The sequence below is a fragment of the Pelodiscus sinensis genome, chromosome 15, assembly GCF_049634645.1.
Source record: "Pelodiscus sinensis isolate JC-2024 chromosome 15, ASM4963464v1, whole genome shotgun sequence".
In the NCBI taxonomy this organism is placed as follows: domain Eukaryota; kingdom Metazoa; phylum Chordata; order Testudines; family Trionychidae; genus Pelodiscus; species Pelodiscus sinensis.
The window spans coordinates 27,061,273-27,085,008 of NC_134725.1; the positions used below are offsets into that span (position 1 = coordinate 27,061,273).

The 23,736-nt window shown below is 44.6% G+C and overlaps 1 protein-coding gene across 1 annotated transcript in view; it reads left to right on the forward strand.

The window, feature by feature from the left end:
* Nucleotides 1–527: 527 nt before the first annotated feature.
* Nucleotides 528–23,736, forward strand: part of SLC15A4 (solute carrier family 15 member 4) — a 67,742-nt gene continuing 44,533 nt past the window's right edge. Inside the window, exons 1-3 of the mRNA XM_006120489.4 lie at nt 528–1,234; nt 18,460–18,755; nt 20,911–21,079. Coding sequence (XP_006120551.4) covers nt 641–1,234; nt 18,460–18,755; nt 20,911–21,079 — 1,059 coding nt within the window. The 5' untranslated portion in view covers nt 528–640. The remainder of the gene's footprint in view (nt 1,235–18,459; nt 18,756–20,910; nt 21,080–23,736) is intronic.

A 23,736-nucleotide genomic window follows, 5' to 3' on the forward strand; every position in this document is an offset into this window, starting at 1 on the left:
GTTATATCTTCTACTTCAATGGTATGGTCCCATTGTTTGTTTTCCTCTCTTGCTATGCTGAGTGTCAAATCACCACATAATGTTCTGATTCAGTCGTTTCACCGTCTGTAAAGTGTTGCAGGCACCTGTTGGACCATATAAATAAAATAAAACTTGATTGCACAATGAATAAGAATAGTCTGCACCTAGAATAATAGGTCAAAAAGACAATTATAAGTCAGCAGTTCATGGCCCTGTAAAGTGAATGCAGGCCCACGAGCATCAGGGCCACCTCTGGCCCCTAGCGGGGTGAGTATAAGTAACTAGCACGTGGCCCCATCCTTGTGGCATCTGCCCCCAGCATAGACAAGCAACCCACCACTCACTGGCTCGCTGCAGTAACCCCCAGGCGCTCAGCCACGCCCTACCCACCACGTCACCGCCACGGGGGCGGGACCGGGACTAGGGGCAGCCCCTGCTCCCCACATGCATGCCGAGCCCAGAAGCGCCATCGCAGCGTGACCACGGAAGCAGCCAATCAGCGCGCGCAGCGGGCGGGGCACGCGCCCCAGCCTGGAGACGCGGGGCAGGGGGAGGAGAAGTTTCTTGGCCCGGCAGCGTCGGCCGAGGGGGCTCCGGGCTCCCGTCAAAGGGCGCCCCCATGGAAGGGGCCCGCGGGGCCGAGCCCGGCGAGCGGAGCCCGCTGCTGGGGGGCAGCGGCCGGTGGCGGGGCCGAGGTCCGCCCGGCGGCCCCAGCTCTTTCCAGGGCCGGCGCCTGGCCTGCGCCGCGGTGCTGCTGGCCGAGCTGCTGGAGCGGGTGGCCTTCTACGGCATCACCTCCAACCTGGTGCTTTTCCTCAACGGGCCCCCCTACACCTGGGAGGGCGCGCAGGCCAGCCAGGCCCTGCTGCTCTTCATGGGCATCACCTACCTGGTCTCGCCCTTCGGCGGCTGGCTGGCCGATGCCCTGCTGGGCAAATTCGGCACCATCCTGCTCAGCATGGCGCTCTATCTGCTAGGGATGCTGACCTTCCCGGCCCTGGCTGCCTCGGGCACCCGGGAGGCCCTCTGCGGGAAGATCCCTCTCTCCCCCATCGAGAACTGCTCCTTCCCGCCTGCCAACGCCACCCTCGCCCCCTGCGCCCCGGAGGGAGCCACCCGCTACTGCTCCGCCCTGGTCTTCGCCGGCTTGGTCCTCGTGGGCTTGAGCGTGGGCTCTGTCAAAGCCAACATCACTCCCTTCGGCGCTGACCAGGTGAAGTCTGGGCTCTGGAGAGAAGGGAATGCTTGGTGACTGGGCCTGGTGGTTCTGAGCAATGGTGTCTCTAATTTTTTTCCATTCATGTGCAGAATAAATGTATATGCACTGAGGTGTGTGTGAATGTGCACCACCAGTACAAAGAAAAAAGGCTATGTGAGGGTGCTCTGCTAATTAGCTGGGTGGCATCTGAATCTCCTGAGCAGCTGCACAAGCTTATAGGGAACACTGGCCTTGAGTCAGCCAGCTTGTGGGGAATGTGCTACCTGCCTGTAGAGAATCAGAGATTTGAAGGCCAGAAGAGGGACTATTTGATCCACTAGTTTGGCTGTCTGCCTAATACAGATCATAGAACTTTGCTTTTTAAGTTAGGACTCTGTTAATCCAACTTAGGACATTATTCAAAGTGTTTATATTAAATATACAGATTTTGAGGTATTTACAAATACTTTACAAGTGGCTTTTTAGTACAAAACTGTTTTTGTCTGTCAGTTTAACACCCATAATTATTGTAAATTTAGCTACTGAATTTTGCTTATTCCCAGATTCTAAAGTCAGATGAAACCATTGTGATCATCTAGCCTGACTCTGTGTGTCTTACAGTCCACAAACTTACCTTAAGCAATTAATAGAGCATATCTTTTAGAAAAAAACATGGAATTTTGATTTAAAAGATCCAACATGACTCTTAGTAAATTGTTCCTGTGGTTAACAGCTCTCCCTGTTAAGAGTTTATGCCCAGTGTTCATTTGTTTAGTTTCAATTTCCAGTCATTTCTCTGTCAGTGTGATGAGCTCATTATTAAATGTATATTCTTGATGTAAATTCCAAAAAATATTTTGCAAGAGTTGTTTTCCTATATGGTTGGTGTGATTCAGTATACTGACTTAATTCTGACACTGATGTTTCTTAGAATAGTGTTTGTAAACATGTGACTTAACCTGGTATTTTCCAGTTCCCCTTTTTATTGTAAGTACATTTCAGTTACTTCCTGTTTTGCTGTGTAGGACTGATGATTTAGGCTCTAGGAGATTTTTTCCAAAGCTTTTAAACTGTTGCTAAAGCTAGTTCAGCTCCATCAGAATAACACTGGCAGTGATGTAGATGGATTTTTATCCATCAGGACAATCAGACTTCCTTGGAAAAGGTTTTTTTCAACTGAAGATTAGAGGGACTGGCACATCTGTATTGAAAAAAATCTAACAGGTGGTTAACTCAGATGGCAGCTAGCGGCCTAGCAAAAATCTTGAAGTTGGTAACACTGAAAGTAGTGCTAACAATGGTAGGAAGCATTTAAGCATATTTTCCTAGTGTAAATATGTCTTTAATTGATTAATTTAAAGCATGGACTTCAAATCCCTGATGCCCTCAAATAGTGGGTTAAAAAAATCTGCACAGGCAAGTTAAATACAGAAGTGATCATGGAATAGGGTGAAGCCTAACAGCAAACTGTCCAAATTTCAGGGTAAAGGTTTGAAATTATGGAGTTGTACTGATATTGCATAAACTTCGTCAGTGTATTTTAAAACAACAAAAAAAGATTGTTTATAGTAATGAATGGAAAGATGTGAAAGCACAGCTTCATGAATCTTGTAAAGATGAATTTGAATGCTGAACTGTCCTCCATCACTCATTACTTCTGTAATCTGGGGACAAACAGGAAAAATGGTAAATAGTTAGTCCTTGGTGTTCTGCGTGGCCACTCATAGTTTTAGCTGTGTTGGGGATGGCTGAGGTTATTTTAGTGGATTTTGTTTTGTTTTGCCATCTGCAGCATCTGCCTGTCAGGGCTAGAAAATGCTTTGTGGGAAACGGCCCTTCAGAGAGACTTTACTTGGTCAGTAAGTGAACATTGACAGTGTTAATATTTTGAAAACAAACACACATTTCTGTTTGGGTGGTGGTTTTTTGTTTTTTGTTTATTATTATTATTATTATTATTTTTGGTAAAAAATAGCAGGAGGATGCTGAACTGGCTTTCATGACTCAGCAAAGGATAAGCAGAAGGACTGAAATTTCATTGGAAGAAATTTCAGGGACCCAGAGTACAAGAAGTCATTAGCAGCTGATGCTGGGATCAGACTTCATTATATTCACCTGCTTATTGGTACCAAATAAGAATTCTATGTTGGTGTAGAATTCAGCTGCATAACCACCTGATCGTATATACATGCTAGAGGATTTACCCATGGTTGCTCAGGTCCTTAATTCAATTCATTTTTGTTTTTCTTCATTTTAAATTATTCTGGAGTGGGGCTAGAGATGAGGGGTTCAGGATGCAGGCTGTCTCATTGGGAGAGAACTACCCCAGCCCTCTCTCACCACAGCATCTTAGGGTCTGATGAGGAGTACCTGTTCATGGCTACTACAGCTCCAGCAGGCAAGGGAGGGGTGCATGTCCCTTGCTTGGGGCAGGTCCAGATTCATCTGCCTCCTGCATTGCTCAGGCAGATTGAGAAATGGAGGAAATTGTTCACTTTCCCCTTCCTCCCTGACAAAGAGGAACAGCCAGTAATGGGAGGAGGGAACTGCAGCTCCTCTGTCCCCCCTAAAGAGCATAGTGTGGAAGGCATAGGATTGGGGCATTCCCAGGAGGGTGGCACTCCAGCTAGCCCCTTTTACCTGCCTGGTAATCCTGTCTCTTCTCGGTAACAATTTGAGTCCCTGTTAGGGATGTTAAATTGTTTTAAAGTAAACATTTAAAAACTGAAACCTTCAGCAGTTGCATGTGTGGGAGAGGAAGGTCAGGCAGCTCCCAACAAGCCAGCTTAAAAGTCAGCTCCCTGTACATACTGGTTCCTTCCTGTCCTCTCCTCCTCTCACTGTGCTGTTGCCTCTGATACAGAGGTAGCAGCTCCAGTGTGTGCTGTGTGTAACTGTGCACATTAACAGATGAGCCTAGGCTCATTGGTTAATCATACATAAGGTTACACTTTCATATCCTTAGTCCTTGTATACCAGTGGTCTCCAACCTTTTTACACCCAAGATCACTTTTTAAGTCTCAGAACAGGTGAAGATCTACTGCCCCGCCCCTTCCTTGAAGCCCTGCCTACATTACATGATGAAATCTAATGTAAATGTACTGCGCAGGTGCGCAGTTCAGAGAGGGCTCAAGAGCTACTCTTAGAGCCCCTGATATCTACCGGTAGATCGCGATCTACTGGTTGGTGACCACGGCTGTATACATTGGGGGAAAAGGGGAGAAGCTTCAGCTGCTCTCTCCTCACACAACCAAACATTTAAGCATGAGCAGTGAGCTAAGGTTGAGCTGGGGGAAGGCAAGCTCACAGCTCCCCTAACTCCCCCCCCCCCCAGACCCAGGACCTAAGGGCTCTCCCACCTCCAAGCACCATGGGGAGGAGTGCATGGTCAGTTGGGGGCAGCAACTCCACTCCCAGTATACCTATAGTAAGTATTCTGGGGGTAGAGTCTGGGCTGGGCTAGGCTTGAGGTTTGGGAAGTCCGTTCCTTCCCCTCCTTATGATACCCACTGCACCCGCACTTAAGTTATGCTGTAAATTACAATAAGGGGGAGCTTCATACCAAATTTGGGGTCCTAGCTCTTTTTGTTTTAGTTCTTGAATAAACAGATGGACAGAAACTCATTTGCTCACAAACTGTCAGATACATAATTTTATATAATATCTATATATATTTATATACATATGCAGAAAGTATCTGTCTTGGATTAAGAAGCTTGCAGTTTCAATAACCAGGAGTCGACAAATTATGGAAAACTCTACTCGCCAGACAAAAAAGGGACTTGCCACCCTCCCCCAAGAAAATGTTTTATTAATGGCATAAATTCCTAATAAGAATAAGAACAGTAATTACTAGTAAGTTATTAATAAATATCACCCAAGTTATTAATAAATATCTTATAAATCTCTACCTTTTCTCTCTGCTGCCATGTCTCCTCCCCTTGCTCCATCAGCTCCCCTGGTGCCTGCTACCCCCAACCCCTCACCCTCCTCTGCTGTCCTGACTCTTGCCCTTCTCACTGCCGTCAGCCTTCCTGAGACCTGCCCCCCTCCGCCAGCCCTTCTCTCTCCCCTGTGCCCACTCCTCCAGCCCCACTCTGATCATGTGAACTGCCGCTCCTCATCCCCTCTTATAACACCTCCCTCTACAAACCTGCCCTGCCTCTCTCCTCTGGTGCTGGTCCCTCCCCTGCAGGTGTCTGCCCTTCTGCTTCACCCCCAGAATCCCTTGGCACCTGCACCCTCCTGATGCCTCCTCCTTCCCTCACTGCCCCTACCCCCTTTGCCCTCTTTTTCCTTGATATCCACCCTCTTCCTCTGTTCCCCTCATGCCCCAGTGCCCTCACAGATACCTTGCTCCATCTCCGCCTTCCACATGCCCACCCCTTCTTTCAAGCCTTCTCTCAGCACCTTCCCCTCCCCCCTCTAGCCCCCAGTGCCCTTACCCTCTCCTCTCCCAGCATCACCCTGTCCCCCCTCCCACTGATACCTCCCCTCTTGCCCTTTTCCTCATTGTCTGCACTTGGCCCCCTGGGATTTGTCTCTCTTGCACCCCTGTTCTTCTTTTTCTTCTCCTGACCTCCTTCCCTCCCCTCAGCACAAGCCCCTTCCCTCCTCTCCCTGCAGCCCAGCCCAGCTCCTTCCCTTCCCCCAGGGGCAGCTCTAGGTTTTTTTTCTGCCCCAAGCAAAACATTTCCCCCCCCCCTCCCTTTTTTGTAGTCTTTTATGCATGTTTGCATTTTGCAATGGTTTTTTTTGTTTTGTTTTGTTTTTCATTTTTGTCCCGGCAAAAATGCGGGTTGGCCACCCCTGAGCTAGGGTGTTCATTCTCACTAGTGTCTGCATTGATGGAAATATGGTGTTGAAGTACTTTGGAATTCAGGATGGAACATGTAAATGCACATCTCTGACAATAATCAAAATCTTAAGTAAAATACTTTGCATTTGAAAGCATGGTCTGGAGGCCTTGCCTCTTCCTGTTCCAATAAATGCTTCTCTTCTACTGATCCCTTATTTAATACGTGTCTCTATGTAGTGCATTCTAGCTCTGTATAAATTATGCCTTACTCTCTTTTGAAAAAAGTACTATCCTCATTTTACAGTTGGAGATGTAGGTTAAGTGATTTGCATGTGAACTCACAACTCTAGGAGACTTGAGGCTGGATGTCAGGCAATGGGAGCACTCACCCTATGTTCAGCCTTTCAATGCATACCCTTCCAGTTCTGTGCATATCTTTCAAGTTCAGAAAACTTGGTGAAAACCTGTCCAGCAGCAGCTCATCCTGTGGAAAACAGGGGCTATTCATGACCTCACTTGCAGAAGAGGCAATACAGGTAGTCCCCGACTTACGAACGCATTGACTTACGACCATCCATACTTACGACCAGCACGGGCAGCGTGGTATGAGAACTACAGCTCAGTCATGGTCGTGTTCTTCTGCCCCCTCCTCACTCCCCGTTTTGTGTTTCTCCTCAGTAGCATGTTGTGTTTGCGTGTCTGCAGTTGGGCAGTGTGTTCACGTGTCATTCCCTCATACTGTATACAGTATTTTGCCCTTACAGTATTTTCTGTGTTTGCTGGTGGCTATCATGGCAAGTAATAGGAAAAGTGCTAGTGTTAAGGATGGTGAGAAAAGAAAGAGAAAAGCTATTGATTTAGAACAGAAAATAGCGATAGTGAGGCAATAGGAAGAGGGTCAAACAGTGTCGTTCATCGCGCGTAATTTAGGCCTATCGAAATCCACCATAAGCACCATTATAAAGGATAGTGATCGCGTTTGTGAAGCAGTGAAAGGGTTTGCACCTATGAAATCAACGGTTATAACAAAGAAAAGAACAGGTCCCATCTATGACATGGAAAAACTCTTAGTGCTTTGGATGGAAGACCAAATTTAAAAACGCACCCCGTTAAGCCTCCAGATGAGACAGGATAAGGCTTGTAGTCTTTTTGAAGACTTAAAGAAAAAGGAGCGGCATGACTACGACCAAAATTTCAGTGCCAGTCATGGTTGGTTCAAAAGTTTCAAGAATCGTGCAAACTTTCACATTGTGAAAGTAAGTGGGGAGGCAGCAGTGCTGATTCGAAAGCAGCAGAAACTTTCGTAGAAGAATTGGATAAGCTAATAAAAGAGGAAAAGTATTTGCCAGAATAGATCTTTAATGTTGATGAGACAGGTCTCTTTTGGAAGAAAATGCCCGACCGTACCTACATACATAAGGAGGCAAAAACTATACCTGGTTTTAAGGCTTTCAAAGACTAACTCTCTCTTGTTAGGAGGGAATGTTTCTGGATATAAATTGAAACCCTTATTGATTTATCGATCTGAAAACCCTAGAGCCTTCAAGAATATCAGCTAGGCTACTTTACCAGTCGTTATCGCCAGGGCTCGACAAATACACTTGCCCTCTCGCCCATGATGAGTAGATTTTGCCAGCTGACGAGTGCAGGGGCGGACTGGCCCGGTGGGCTGTTTTAACGGGCTGGCCGAAGCCCGCACTACGGGCGGCACAGCCCCATCCAATCCGCCAGCCGGCGGAGGAGCAGAGCGCTGCTGGGGAGGGGGAACCATGGTGATTCTCAGTGCCAGGCTGCCTGCGTGCAGCTGCCAGGATGCTGGCATGACGTGGCCCCGCTTCTTTTAAAGGGCAGCTCGGCTCTGGCTGTGTGTCCCTGGTAGCTGGCTGCGGCATGTGGCAGAGCCAGGCCCCGCCCCACCGGCTCCAGTCCTGCCACAGCCCCAGCCCCTTGCCGGCGAGAGAGCGCCCCCGGCTGTCCACCCGGCTCGCTGCGCCCGCCCCGCGCCCCATCTGGCTCCCGCCACCCATTCCCCACGGCGCCCCTGCACCCTGGATCTCCTGCTCTCCCTCTGGCTCTGTGCCACCCTTGCACCCCGTACCCTGCTCCCCCTGATCCCTGTCCCCCCCCCCAGCTCTGTGCTGCCCGTTCCCTGCACTGCCCCTAGATCCCGATCCCTCTGCCCCTCCCGTTCTCCACATCCCATTCCTTGTGCCTCCACCGCACCCCGCACCAAGGGACAGGTGCAGGAGAGACAAATGCCAGGGAGCCAAGTGCAGACAATGAGGAAAAGGGCAGGAGGGGAGGTGTCAGTGGGAGGGGGGAACAGGGTGATGCTGGGAGAGGAGAGGGTAAGGGCACTGGGGGCTAGAGGGAGGTGCTGGTAGAAGGTTTGAAAGAACGGGTGGGCATGAGGAAGGTGAGGATGGAGCAAGGCATGTGTGAGGGCGCAGGGGCATGAGGGAAATGGGGGAAGAGTGCTGAGGGGGTGGGTATCAGGGAAAAAGAGGGCAGAGGGGACAGGGGCAGTGAGGGAAGAGGGAGGCACCAGGAGAGTGCAGGTGCCAGGAGATTCTGGGGGTGAAGCAGAAGGGCAGACACATGCAGGGGAGGGACCAGCACCAGAGGAGAGGGGCAGGTGTGTAGAGGAAGGTGTTAGGAGAAGGGATGAGGAGGGGTAGCTCACTTGATCAGAGTGGGGCTACTGGAGGAGTGGGCACGGGGGAGAGAAGGGCTGGTGGAGGGGGGCAGGTCTCAGGAAGGCTGAGAGCAGCGAGAAGGGCAAGAGTCAGGACAGCAGAGGAGGGTGAGGAGGTGGTGGGGGGCAGCAGGTACTAGGGGAGCTGATGGAGCAAGGGGAGGAGACATGGCAGCAGAGGGAAAAGGTAGACGTTTAGAAGATATTTATTAATAGATTGGGTGATATTTATTAGAACGTATTAGTAATTACTGTTCTTATTCTTATTAGGAATTTATGCCATTAAAAAAAACTTTGGGAGGGGGGGAAGGGTGGCAAGTCCCATTTTTGTCTGGCGAGTAGTGTTTTCCAAAAGTTGTTGAGCCCTGGTTATTGCACTAATAAGAAAGCATGGATGATGCTTGCACTTTTTGAAGATTGGTTCACAAACTGTTTCATTCCTGAAGTCAAGGTATGTTTTCTCGAGAAAACAATTCCTTTCAAAAATTTTTGCTTATTTTGGATAATACTCTGGGTCACCCTCAATACCTATGACTTACATCTTAACGTGAAAGTGGTGTTTCTGTCCAACACCACATCTATTCTCCAACCATGGATCAGGGGGCCATAGCTTCTTTCAAAGCATATTATCTTCGCAACACATTTGCAAAGGCAATAGCTGCCACAGAACGCGAAAATGCCAAAACATTACATGAATTTTGGAAGGACTACAACATTCTGCATGGCATAAGGAACATTGCTGCTGTGTGGGAGGAAGTCACTCAACAATGTATGAATGGCATATGGAAGACAATCTTAAAAGGTATGTCACCAGTTTAACAGGCTTTGAAAAAGAAAAGGCACTAGAAAAAATTTCCAATAATATTGTAGTGCTTGTGAAAGAAGTGGATCTGGAAGTGAATAATGAAGACATACGCCAACTGGTTGAGGCTGTTGGGGAGGAGGAGCAATGAAGATTTGATGGACCTGGAGTCAAAGAGGGTAGTAGAAGAAGAGAGACTAAAAGCCCCAGAAGAAGAAGAAGAAGCCCCCCAAAAATTTGTGATGAAAGAGATGGCTGCAGCCTTCAGCAAAATAAATGAAGGAATGCAAACATTTGAAAAAATGGACCCTAATGTTGCAAGATTCTCAAAAGTGGATCGTTTAATTCAGAATGCTGTGGCTTGCTATAAAGAAATGTATTATGAGAGGAAAGAACAAACTGTCCAGTCTAAAATGAATATTTTTTTGAAGAAACCAATGTCTTCTACAAGCAAAGGCACTGCTGAAGTAGAAGATGAATCTGCTGTTGATAATGATGATCCTGGAGTATTGTCACCTACTTCCTCCAATTCCTCATCCAATTAATTCAGTTCATTCACCTTCATACAGTAATTATCAATCCAAGTGTGTACGACAATACCTGGAATAAAGGAAAAGTTCTTGTACAATATTTACATCACGTTACAGTATTCACATTATTGCATTGTGTATTGTACAGTATTTCATGTTCATGTTTGTCAATTTGAGTTTGCTGTCACTGCAGTTTTTTCATGTTTCTTTTGTTGTTTGTTGTTTTGTAGGTGCTTTGTTATGTTTGAAGTGCTAGTGAATTAATATTACAGTAATGTGTAAAGATAACTGGTAGTGGGCAGTCGATAGCTACCTGTACTGTATAAGGGTATTTCTGATTTATGAACAAATTGAGTTACGACCAGGTGTTCAGAACGTAACCCATTCGTAAGTCAGGGACTATCTGTAGTGAATATGGAGTGTTCCGAGTGTTTTATTATTTGCTTCTGATAAGCGGAGTCTGTGTTCCCTTGGAAGCCAAACTATTTGAAGTTACTGCTCTGTATTAGGAAGTCTCAGCCATGGAGTTTCTGTGATATTAATTGTATTAGTAACGGGTTTTAATCAAAGTCTGCATAAACTAGCAAGATGACCTTACCTTAGCTCCAAGATGGCAGCTGAGCATGCTGTCCAAGTGTCAGTGTTGTTATGCCTACTTAGCCTGGAAGAAGGGCGTCTATAACAGCAGAAATGGCAAAATGTATTGGTATAGAGCAGCTGTTCATTAGATTTAGACTCCAACCTCCCCAACACTTAAACACCTAGATATTGGTGAGAAGTTTGGACTTTGTCAGATCATCAAAGTTTAAGTCTGTAAATCTGCCCTATGATTAAGTGTGAGTAACTTTTATAGAAATTTAGATAAGGACTTGTAAGTATTAAAAATTGGTAGTTTTCATTCACGTGATGCATCCCATCTCTAAAATGGTGATGAGTTTAACTTTATTCTCTTGGAGTCTTTTTTTTTTTTTTTTTTTTTAAGGTGGAGCTGCCCATAATAAATTGAATTGTTTGACTTAAATATCAAAGAGACGAAATAATTATCATATTCCATCTTGTGGCATTTGAATTCCTTGGACTTGGTACAGATGAAAGAAAGTGGTACACTGAAGTATCAACTCTTCATTGTGAATGCTCACAACTAAAACATCTTGAATTTTTGTAGTGAAACTTATTGCTGATCGGTTACTTTTATTGGACAGCTTTATTGATACTTGACTATTTTGCTGGCAGCTAGTGCTGTCAGCCCCACTCCTGAGGAGCCCCCTGCTGCGAGCTGGTCCATAAGTAGAGCCAGTTTAAAAACCACCTCCTGTTGTTACCATGTGCTGCTGCCTGCCTAATGCTCTTTAAATGCAGAATTGCAGCAGGTGTAGGTCTTGGACCTGGCACAAGCCAGGACTGAGCCAGGTTGCTGGCCAGCAAATTACTGGTAGGGGGAGGAGGAAATGCGTGTAGTCTTAGCATTAACCCATTAGCTGATAAGCTTTTGCTTATCGGTTAATCGAGTAATTGACTTCACTATTACATGTGTGTTTTGGGGGAGGGGGTAAATAACCAAGCACCAGGGCAGGGTGGGAGACGTGGCAACAGAGGGAAAAGGGAGAGGTTTACAAGATATTTATTAATAATTTGGATGCCACCGTAGCACAAATCTGAACAAGTGCACATGAACTCAATACTGGTGCACAAGACAAATTTCACTCCACTCATAGTAGGAAAATCTTAGAGGGAACACTTTCTCTCAGCCTCTCCCTTCCCTCAAGCTAATGCAATGCAAATTGGGTTAATGAAATTGCAGGATAGTTGCTTGGGGACTCCAGTGGGGGCCAAACCCATCCCTTTTGGTAAGAGGATAGTGGTAGGAATTCTTAGAGGAGTCACACAACACCCTTTACTTCTGGTCATGTGTCCATCTTGACGCTGGGAGTACTACCTCCAGGGTTGGAACTTCTGTCAGGGTGTGGCTAATGGAGGTTTGGGGAGGAGGGGGGTGGCTAACATATCCTTAATTATAGTCATGGTGACCATATTTTCTAAACCAAAATCTCCAGATGATTGCTTAGGAAGGAGTACTGAGAAAAATAATTTCCCTTGTTGTATGTGTGCAACAGATTTGTTCCTTCCTAAGTGGACTGCTTTGCATTTTTCCTACTGAACTTCACTCTATTTACTTCAAACCATTTCTCTGGTTTGTTGAGGTCATTTTGAATTTTATTCCTTATTCCCCACAGCACTTGTAACTTTTCCCACCTGGTTATATTATGTAAACTTCATAAGTGAATTCCCTCTGCCATTATCTAAATTTATTCATCAGGACACTAAACAGAATTGGGCCCAAGAACAATTCCTTTGAGACCTAAATATCTCTTCCAGTTTCAGTGTGAGCCACTGATAACTATTTTTAGGCCTTGTATCCACTTACCAGGAGATTGATGTGGTGGCGATCCATCTTGCATAGTTTCCACTAAATCAGGTGCAGATCATGCCCTTATTGACTGGTACTTCACTGGGTTTCAAGGAGTAAGGGAAGGTGATGGGAGAGTCTCCCAGAAGTCAAGCTAAGTTGCATCGACTCCAACTATGCTTTCATGTAGCTGGGGTTGAGTATCTTAGTTTGACTTTTTCTTGTAGTGTAGACCTGGCCTCAGTTTTCCAACCTGTTATGCACTCACCTTGCAGTAGTTGCATCTCTAAGCTACATTTCTGATAGCTACACTATCAGAAGCCTTACTAAAATCAAGATACAGCACATCAGCTGCTTTCCCCTCCAATGCACAAGACTATATAGGTATGAGCCCTTTCAGTAATACCAATTTCTGCTTTCGGTGTACTTGCAGAACATTATTGGAAACATAGGAAAAGGGCCATGCCTGTGGCTCTTGCATGATAGCACTGTCCTGCTGCAGGTCTTAAGAATTTAATCAAACTATTTGTGGTGTTATGCCTGAGCACAGATGAAATTGAGTAGAGTGAACTAACATTTTTCTGCTCGGGTGAATGAACATAATGGGAAAATGGAGGGGGAGGAAGGAGGCAAAGTAGGATTCCTTCAGGGTTGTGACAAATATTTACTTGTTAATAAAAGTCCTTTTGCAATTCTCTAGTACTTGTTCTCATAGTAAAATTTAAGTGTCTAAGTGATGGCAGCAGAAGGGGTAGGTTTGCTTAAAATAAGAAACTATTTTAGTCAATTAATACATGGTTTTTAGAAACTGTAGAGAGTAGATTAGTATTTTTCCTGCTGTCACTCAATTCAAGTTATAGCCAGCAAGGAGAATTAGAGGGTGGAGAACTGTACGTATCTAGTATATCTAATCTGTTAAGGAACCAATGCTTCATTTTGAAAGAAAATACATTGAATGCTTTTTAACTGTGCTGTATTTTCTGTAGTTGACAAGAAATTCTCTTCTGTCCCTTTGCTATATCTAGTTTATCTAGCAGGGAGTTTTAATACAGTTTTAAGAGACAAATATGCTTTGTCTAAGGAAGTGGTTAGTAAGCCTACTTCATCATGGAGGTAGATCCCAGTGTTCTTTTTCCATTTTCAAATTCTGTTTTAATTTCCCCATTTTTCTCTTTTGATAATGTGACTGAGTTAGCTACTTGCATAGAGAGGCATGGAGTTAATAGGAGTAGTCAAATTCTCACTCTGCAAAGGAAAAAGGGAAGTCCTTTGTCAGAAACTTAATCTACTTTTATGCAAGTTGGAAGGTTGTTTTTAATATAAATGGTATATCCTTCATTAATAATTCACTGGCATGTATACCATTTTGCTTTTAAAAAGTAAAGCCGATGTGAAGCAATATTGAAAGTGGAACTGATGCCAGTAAAGTAATCAGGAATAGGTGGGTAGCTGTGTTAGTCTTTAATTTTACAAACGGGTAGTCTTGTGGCACCTTACTCCAACAGATCTATAACATCAGATGAGTTAGTGGAAACAAGAGAACCCAAGATGTATATAACTGCAAAAGAAGTACCTGTGAATTGTAGGACCTGTGTTAATGATGCTAATTAAGTGAGCTGGATGTGTCCCATTTATAGCTTTTGATGTCTAAATGCTGATGTCAAAGGCAGAGGAAACTGGCTTTGTATATAGTAAATTAGCCAGTTAATGTCTTTATTCAAGCCCGGGGTAACAGTACCAAATTTGCAGATATCCAATTCTGCAGTCTCTCTCTTAATTGGGTGGTGAAAATTCTTTGCAGAAGAACGGCTACTTCAAATCCTTGATTTGAGTGACAAGGGAGGTTAAAATGTTCCCCTCCAGGTTTACATGTGTTACTATTTCTGATATCTGATTTGTGCTGACTGTCCTGAAGCCTGAAATTGCTAGCTTGAGGCTGTGTCTGTTAGCCTATACAGGCAGTCCCCGAGTCACGTGGATCCGACTTATGTCGGATCCGCAGTTCGAACGGGGTTTGCTCCACGTCTTCCTGGTCTGCTGGAGACCAGCAGACCAGGAAGACGGGGAGCAAAGCCGCGGAGCATGCGGGCAGCAGGACAGCCGCGGCGCGTCTGGGCTGTCCCGCTGCCCCTGTGCTCCGCGGCTTTGCTCCGGACACCTGTGGTACAGCAGCTGGGGCGCTGCCAGTTGGTCCCGTAGCGCCGCTCTGGGCGCTACTGGACCAACCCGGCAGCACCCCAGCTGCTCTTCCCCAGGCGTCCTGATTCAGCCACTGCTGGTCAGTTTCAGCAGCGGCTGAATCAGGATGCCTGGGGCAGAGCAGCTTGGGTGCTGCTGGGAGGAGCGGCGCTACTGGAGCAACCCAGCACCACCCAAACTGCTCTGCCCCAGGCATCCCCAAGTCAGCCACTGCTGAAACTGACCAGCGCTGACTACAGGAAGCCTGAGGCAAAGTTGCTCTGCCCCGGGCTTCCTGGAATCAGCCGCTGATCAGTTTCAGCAGCAGCTGACTTGGGGACGCCTGGGTTTCTTAAGTTGAATCTGTATGTAAGAACTGGCGTCCAGATTCAGCCTGTTGAACTGATCAGCGGCTGAGAGCAACTCTGCCTCGGGCTTCCAGTAGTCAGCCGCTGGTCAGTTTCAGTAGCGGCTGAATCTGGATGCCAGTTCCGACTTACATACAGATTCAGCTTAAGAACAAACCTACAGTCCCTATCTTGTACGTAACCCGGGGACTGCCTGTAGTATATCTGCTCAAATGTTTAACAATGCTAGTGGTTACATGTAGCCAAAACAGTGATTAGAATGTCTTTACTTTTACAGTTTGCATATTGTCTGTTCATTAAATGGGATGTAAATGGTTAACCAGTTTACTGGCATGGGTGAGGCTAACCAGTTCTGGTTAACTGATAGCGGCTGGAGCAGCTCCCAACCTAACCTGGACAGGGGACTGCTCCATCCCTGCTGTGCCTGCCAGAACAGCTTCTGTCTGTGGTGACATCTCCCATCCTCATCCCCCCGCCGCAGGTTACACACTGGCCAGCCTGCACCCTAGGGAGTAAGGATGTTAAAATGCAGTTAATAGACTAGTTGACAGAATTTCCATTGACCAATCGATATGCACTTTCGCATTCCTCCTTTGAAATGTACAAGAACCCCCCGTGGTCCCCTCTTGTATATTTCAAAAGAGGAATGTGGAACTCTGCATACAGCCCAGGGCCAGCAGGAAGTCCCGCTGACTCTGGGCTGCACATGGGTCCCTGCTTTGAAATGCACACGAGTCCCCAGTGGGAATTCGTGTGCATTTAAAAGCCACGGAGAGCCTATAAGTCCCCTGCTGACCCCGGGCTCAATGCTATGGGCTTCCCTGCCCCTTTGAACTGCACGGAGGCAGCAGTTTCAAAGGGACATCTGCCACACAGCTGATGAGCTGTGTGGCAGCTACCTCTTTGAAACTGCCGCCTCCATGTGATTCAGAGGGGAGGCAGCTGAGCCTGGAATCACCTGGGGGCTTCCCAGCTGAGCCCAAAGTGGCACACTCAGTTTCACGCGGCACTCAGTCTCCCTGCTGACCCTGGGCTCCATGCTATGGGCTCACCTGACCTTTTGACTAGCCTTTAACATCCTTACTGGGGAGCTGGCTGCAGAGTCCCCAGTGAAGCCTCTTTGCCCCCCCTTCTCTCAGGGAGGCTTTGCTGCAGGCTCTGCAGTATAAAGCTTATTAATTTAAGCCCACAATATATGTAACTGTTTTGATTTTTAGCTGTTATATTTTTAAACAAATTTTTACATCGCTAGTTCATTACTGTAAGAAATACAGATTCCTAGAGAGGAACGATATGCGTGTATTTAATGGGAACAGAGCACAAGAACCTCAACAGCAATCAAAGTACAGTCTTAGTTTTCCTTTGTTCTATTATGGACTAGAATACCTTAGGGGATGGGAACACCTTGTCCCTTCCAACTTAATGTATCTGTTACTTTCCACATTGTCCTGTTGGCCCATGACCTACATTTCACTTAATGTCAATCCTTTCACTCTCTTTTGTGAAGTCCTTGTCTTAAACTTGCAAAATTGGGACTCTTTAGTTGTCCCTTAGTGGTAGAATAGATGGGAGCTGTGGTTTGTAGTTCTGTGCAGGTTAGGCAAGTTGTTTGCTAGAAAACCAAAGATATGTTAGCACCCCATAGTTGTGCAACCTTTCCATGCCCTACCATGGTGAAACTCAGGGCAGGCCCACTTCCATCTCCCTTGTAGTGAGACACCTTTTCTTTGATAGTTATATATAAATTTGAAGAAAAATAGAAATTGCAAGGGCCCTTTAGACTTCCAGGGTTCACACAGCAGCTTTGTCAGGCTAAATTGTGCCTCCTCCTACAGCTGTTGAGTCAAATAGCATAATCAAGTTTTTGAACAGTACTTTTGTCACTGTTTTGGGTGCAGAAGATATAGAGCAGTACCAGCAATAGAACTTACCTGTAGAAAAAGTTGGGTTTTCAGATGCGGATCAGACACACAGCATGTGGATCAGAGACACATCGTACTTCCAGGTTTCTGAGTGCCAGGCAAATTAAAAAGTGGGAGCTTTTGATCATCAGTCATGGGATATCAAATTCCATTAAGTTGATATGTGATGCTGATTGGTTAATAGTTTGTCAGTTTTCAGCCAAAGGGTGCTTGCTGACTTAAATGTTTCAGTCATTAGAGTTATAGGATGCCATGGAGTCTGTTGGAGAATAGCTGGCTTATTAAGTAAAGGCTTTTTTTTTTTTTTTTTTTTCCAAATTTGAACTTCTGATAAACTGCATCCTGTCCTGAGTTATACAAGGTTCTTATTACAGGCAGTCCCCGGGTTACATGGATCCGACTTACATCGGATCCCTACTTACAAACGGGGTGAGGCAACCCCGCACTAGCTGCTTCCCCCCAGCAGACCAGGGAGATGTGGAGCGGCTTTTCTCAGCAGACTCCTCAGCTTGAGAATAAAGGACTGAGGGAAGTGAGGTGTGGGAGAATAAAACTGAGCTCTGGAGAAATGTTTGGCTAGAGTTTCCCCTACAATATGTACCAGTTCCAACTTACATACAAATTCAACTTAAGAACAAACCTACAGTCCCTATCTTGTACGTAACCCGGGGACTGCCTGTACTTAACTTGAAATAGTAATTCTAAATAGTAGAATAAGGAGAACTTGGAATTTCATAGGGGGGAAATCATAAACTTATGGAGTTTGTAGAATGACTGTAGAGATGTTGAATTAAAGCTTCTGGCTGAAGAATGACTTGTGTTTAATTTTTATTTCTTGCAAGGGGAAATATATATTTTACTTGGTTTGGTGGGGCCTGTTGGTGATAGAGAAATCTTTGAAAACTGGTTATCTTCTGTATGCAGTTAAGCTACCGTTGCAATAGGGATAATACCTAATTTTTTAAAATGCCTTATTCTTCAAGTAGTGAGCAACTTACTCTTAAGACTTTTTCTCTATAATTATATTACAATTTTTTGGGGAAAGCTGTTAAAATATCTGCAACTTTGCAATGCAAACCAGAGAACTTAATTCAGATAATCAAACTGTAATAATTGAAGTATGTGTATTAGAAAAATATTATTAAAAATTTATAACTGTCTGATCAGAACCTAAAACATAAACATTATTTTGAATCCTACATAGACTGCTTAGTTGTCAAAACATTTTCACTGATGCATTGCAACCAACGTATACTAATGTTGTGGAAGTAATGACTATCTGCAAGTAAGAGCAGAATAGGTCTGGTACAGCTCTTCTGTGCACACATTGAATATGTACTAATTTCGTTGGAAGACCAGTGATGTTACGGAGATCACAATGCAGTGTTGCTTCATTAAATACCATACTAAGCCTAGCCCACTTTAGTCATTTTAGTATTACACCTAACGTCTGAGTCTATATTGTGGTTGACTGAATTCTAGTATGTAGGCTTCAGTCATCAGAAAGCTAATGACTTGCCTATTTTTTAATCTCTTATAGGTCAAAGACCGAGGTCCAGAAGCCACAAGAAGATTTTTTAATTGGTTTTATTGGAGCATTAATTTGGGGGCTATTGTCTCCCTTGGAGGCATTGCGTACATTCAACAAAATGTCAGCTTTGTTATTGGATATATTATTCCAACAGTTTGCATTGGAATTTCATTCATGGTATTTTTGTGTGGTCAGAGTTTCTTCATCACAAAGCCACCTGATGGTAGCGCCTTAACGGACATGTTTAAAATTCTGGCATACTCGTGTTGCTCACGAAAGAGATCCAGGGAACACCGAACTAACAGGTTTGTAAAGAACTCTTCAGTATGGGCTTAACCCACTTCAAATTAAACAAAGGTCTCAAGCCACTTTGTTTAATGCTGTGTATTCTAGTCTATTTATACAGTTTTAGATTTGGACTTCAATTTATATCTTTGAGTGCTTGGGGTGAAGGTGAGGGGCGGTTATGTGTCCTTATAAACAATATATCTTTGTTTTTTCATCTTGTTCCTGTGTACAGCAAAATCAGATTTGCTGTTCTTGCTCTATAACATTTTGTATGTGGCTCCTTTTTTCAGGCCTGCTCTATATCTTCTGTAGAAATGCTGCAGCTTTACCACTTCACTGTAGACACTACAACAGCAGATGGAGTTATCGCTTCATTATAATTAATCTGTCTTCCAGAAAGATAACTAGGTCGATGAGAGAATTCTTACATCAACCTACAAATAGGGTTGGCTTAACCGTCACCGATATGGAATTTTCACACCTCTGAGGGACATAGCTGGTTTGACCTAACTATTAAGTGTAGTCCTGTCCCTGGGTCTACCTAGCTATGTCATGAAAAATTTTGTTCCCTAAGCACCATAGTTTGGTTAATCCTAGTCCTTGTTGGCAACATGGCTAGGTCAATAGAAGGATACAAGCCCATGCTTTTCAGAGAGGTGGATTTAGCTATGTAAATGGAGGGGAAAAAATATCCTTTTGTAAACATAGGAGCATGTGCTTCACAGTGCACAGTTCCAGCACTGTAGCTATGCCACTATAGTGTAGGCATACTCCCAGTGAATCTATCTATACCTCAGACTCTAGACTAACATTTGTAAAAAAAAATTTTTACAGAGCACTAACAATTTTTCTTTTCTGCTTTGCTCACTCTATAGACACATCTTCATTTTAAAATTGTATTTATTTGCCTTCGTATCCCAATAGACATGATGAGGCAATTAAGCTGTATAACCATTTTCTAACTGTTTTGTAGAGCTACTGTCTTCCCCACAGAAAGAGGTCCTCATGAAATGGTAGCTTCAGCTACCCTCCTTAGGTTGGCAAAGGGTTTCAAGTGGTTCACCCATTACAGAATTTCATGTGTTCACATAGAGTACATCTAGACTACAGCCTTTGTTGACAGATACTGTCGACAAAGCGCATCTAGACTGCATCCAGTTCTGTCGACAAAGCAAGCTGCTTTGTCGACATGAGAGTGTGGATGCAAAGGACAGTGTAGATGCAATAACGCCTTCTGTTGACGGAACTCTGTCGACAAAAGGCGTTATTCCTTGTACAATGAGGTTTACCGCTGTCAACAAAACTGCTGAGTTCTGACGATGTTATGTCGATGGAACTCGGCGGTAGTGTAGACGCAGGTATAGTTTTGTCGATGAAAGTCCACTTTTGTTGACACAACTGTAATCTAGACACACCCAGGGTACGTCTAAACTACATGGCTCCGTTGACGGAGCCATGTAGATTTGTTGTTTTGGCAAAGGCAAATGAAACCGCGATTTAAATGATCGCGGCTTCATTTACATTTACATGGCTGCCGCGCTGAGCCGACAAACTGCTGATCAGCTGTTTGTCCGCTCAGCGCGCTATTCTGGACGCTCCCCTGCCGACATCAAAGCTCTTTGTCAGCAGCCCCAGTAAACCTCATCCCACAAGGAATAATGCGTCTGCCGACAAAGGGCTTTGATGTCAGCAGGGGAGCGTCCAGACTAGTGTGCTGAGCGGACAAACAGCTGATCAGCTGTTTGTCAGCTCAGCGCGGCAGCCATGTAAATGTAAATTTGCCTATGTGTCTAATCTACAATCTATGTGTCTAATCTTCATTTGCCTTTGCCTATGTGTCTAGACACAGCCCCAGAATCAGGTGTATAAATCGGTTAGATTAACTTATTTTTTGATATTTTGAGTAAACCAATTATTATTTTCAAATGTTGCATTTGTAATACTCAGTTATGCTCAGTGAATGAAGAAAGATTATAACATGTCTAGTAAATTTTTTTATGAATACTAGTTTAATTTGTGCCTTTCACCCATTTCTGATCCATTTTGACTGGCATGTGATTTTTTTCTGAATCTAAAAGCATTTTCTACTTCTGAAATGCACAAGGTGTTTTTATGATGAAAAGGCAGTCCAGACCTGTCAATGAGTTTTTGAACTAACTTTATTTTTAAAAGAGAAATTCAGGAAGTACTGCAGCAACCTCGTAAACAAAGCCTATTTGAGATGGCAAAGATCTCTCGTGGAGGGCCGTTCAGAGAAGATAAAGTGGAAGATGTGAAAGCCCTTGTCAAGATTATCCCTGTCTTTTTGGCTCTGATACCTTACTGGACCGTGTATTTTCAAGTGAGTGATTCCAGTGAAACAAAGACTATAACTTTACATTTTCAACTCTGCAATTAGAAGCTCTGTAGATGCTATAATAGGATCACAACTGTGAGTTTAGATGATAAAAATTCATTCCTCTGAAAGTTGCACTGAAACCTTCAGTTTGGAAGGAATGTTTAAAAAAAAAGGGGGGGGGGGAATGTTCCATGAGCTTTTGTTAAATAAAATAGTTCAACATGTCCATGCCTAAAATTCTGAGAGAGGCTGGAAATCTAACAATTTTTGTGTAGCCTTATTTTTTGTAGACTAGCTGACTCTTACACGATATACACTGTTAGTTTTAGGGTTTATTCCAAAGTAGTTCTCATAGATGTATGTTTGCTAGCACAATTTAGCTAAAATTATGTAACAAGCCAGTGATTAGTAATGACAAAAACGTTTGCTAGCTCATTGGCTTTTTAAGCAAAATGGTCATGGAGCAAGGTTTACCAATATGTCCTAGTACAGGTTGCACATCCCTAAAGTGGGACTCTCTGGTCTGGCAACTTGGATGTTCCTGGGCCACAGAGCCCAGAACAGGGAGTTCTGGTGGCAGGGATGGGAGCCCCTTGGCAAGGGGAACAGGCACTGCAGCAGGGAACTCATGGACCTGGTGGCTAGGGAGCTCCCCTGCCGGCAGTGGCTGTGGAACCCTAGCTCCACTGATGGCTGGATTGGAACCTGAACATGGTTCAGTGGGCTGGCCACAGACCATGAGGGGAGACAGGCTGGAAGGCCAAAGGCAGGGGGCCTCCCCTGGTTCAGCAAAATCCCCTTATTCGGGACTAGTCAGGTCCCAAAAGTTCCAGACCAGGGAGGTCCAATCTGTATCTAAATGTGAAGTGCTACATAGTGTCCTTCACAAATGTAAAATTCCCTCTGAAGTTGAGGGATGAATAAATGGTCTAAAAGGATTTTGAGAATATTTTCAAAATATGTATTTTAATCTCCTAATTAGAGAAAATCTATACTTTTCAACATTAAACCATTTTCTTTTCTGATTCACTTATCTTAGTCAGTAAAAAGTATTAGTCAAGTCACTTTATTTTAATCCATTGCACTTTGTTTCTTTATATTGGCAGCATGCTGCAGAGCTTAGGTTGCAAACACATTAGATGGCTGGCTGTTTTTATGTGGAAATTCTTAAAGCTTTAAAGTCACTTTTTTAAAAAGCTCCGTGAATGGTTCTGTTGCTATTAACCTCAAAGGATGTGACCTTACATGTTATAATTTCACTTGATTTCTGTTACTCTAGTTGTCAGGATCATCTAGATCTTCTTGTAATAGATCTAACAACAAGAATGTTTGCTATAAGTTGAGGAATTATCAATTGGAAGTGATCGAGAAAGAGAGGCCTGGTTGTATTGGTTGATCACAGGCTGACTATGAGTTGCCAGTGTGATGTAGCCATGAAAAAAGTGAATGCCATCCTAGAATGCATCAGAGGAGATATTTCCAGGAGATACAGAGAAGTGGTAGTATCATACAAAACACTAGTGAGACCTCATCTGGACTACTATGTGCAATTATGGTCTCCCATGGCTAAGAATGATAAATTCAAACTGGAATAGATGCAGTGTGCAGAGAAGAGCTACTAGGAAGGTCAGAGGAATGGAGACCCAACTAAGGATGTTAAGTATCGGGTTACTGATTAATCGAATAGTCGATGCATTTTTGCACTGACTATTGATTAGTCAATAGGGCACCTCCGCCTTTGAAATGTAGCAACAGCCCTAGGGCTACACTTCAAAGGCGAAAGCACCGAAGCCCAGGATCAGCTGGGGACTCTCCCGCTGGCCCCGGGCTCTGTGCAGTGCTGCCGCTTTGAAACACTGCACCAGTGCTTTAGAACAGCAGTGCTGCAAAGAGCCCAGGCCTCTACTACTTTGAATGCTGTGGGAAGTTGGGTGTTGGGCTCCTCGCAGCATTTCAAAGCAGCAGTGCTGCGGGGAGCCCAGGGTCAGCTGATCCCAGGCTTGAAGTGGTGCTGCCATTTTGAAATGCCACACCAGGCTCTCCATGGAATTTTAAAGCATCAGCTCCATGCGGAGCCCAGCTCTGCAGCTGATCCTAAGCTCCATGTGGTATTTCAAAGTGGCAGCGCTGCATGGAGCCCATGATCCTGGGCTCCATGCAGCACTGCCACTTTGAAATGCTGTGAAGACTCTGACGTCGGGCTCCCCACGTCATTCAAAGCAGCAGTGCTGTACAGAGCAGTCCTGCTGCTTTGAAGTACGCTGCTCTTCTCTCCTCCTTTGTTGCCTCTATTTGATAGGCAGCAATGTGAGGAGAGGGGGAAGCGACTAATCCTTCATATCCCTAGAACCAACCTTATAAGAGAAGATGGAGAGCTTGATTAGCTTTTGTTTGGTCAAATTAAAGAGAGGTGTTATTCCTCTCCCTTTCTGGTATTTATCCCTCTGATGTATTTATAAAGAGCAGTTATTTAAGATAGGCATCAGTGTTGACACTTAAACAGAATACTACTGGTCATGAACAACTTCAGGGTTTATGGTTTCTAGCTATCAGAAAAGTGAAGTTTTGGAACCAGGCTTCCAAGAAGAGCAGTGTGAGACAGAAAACATTAAGGCTACGTCTACACAGTGAGTTGTCTCGGCATAAAATATGCTAATGAG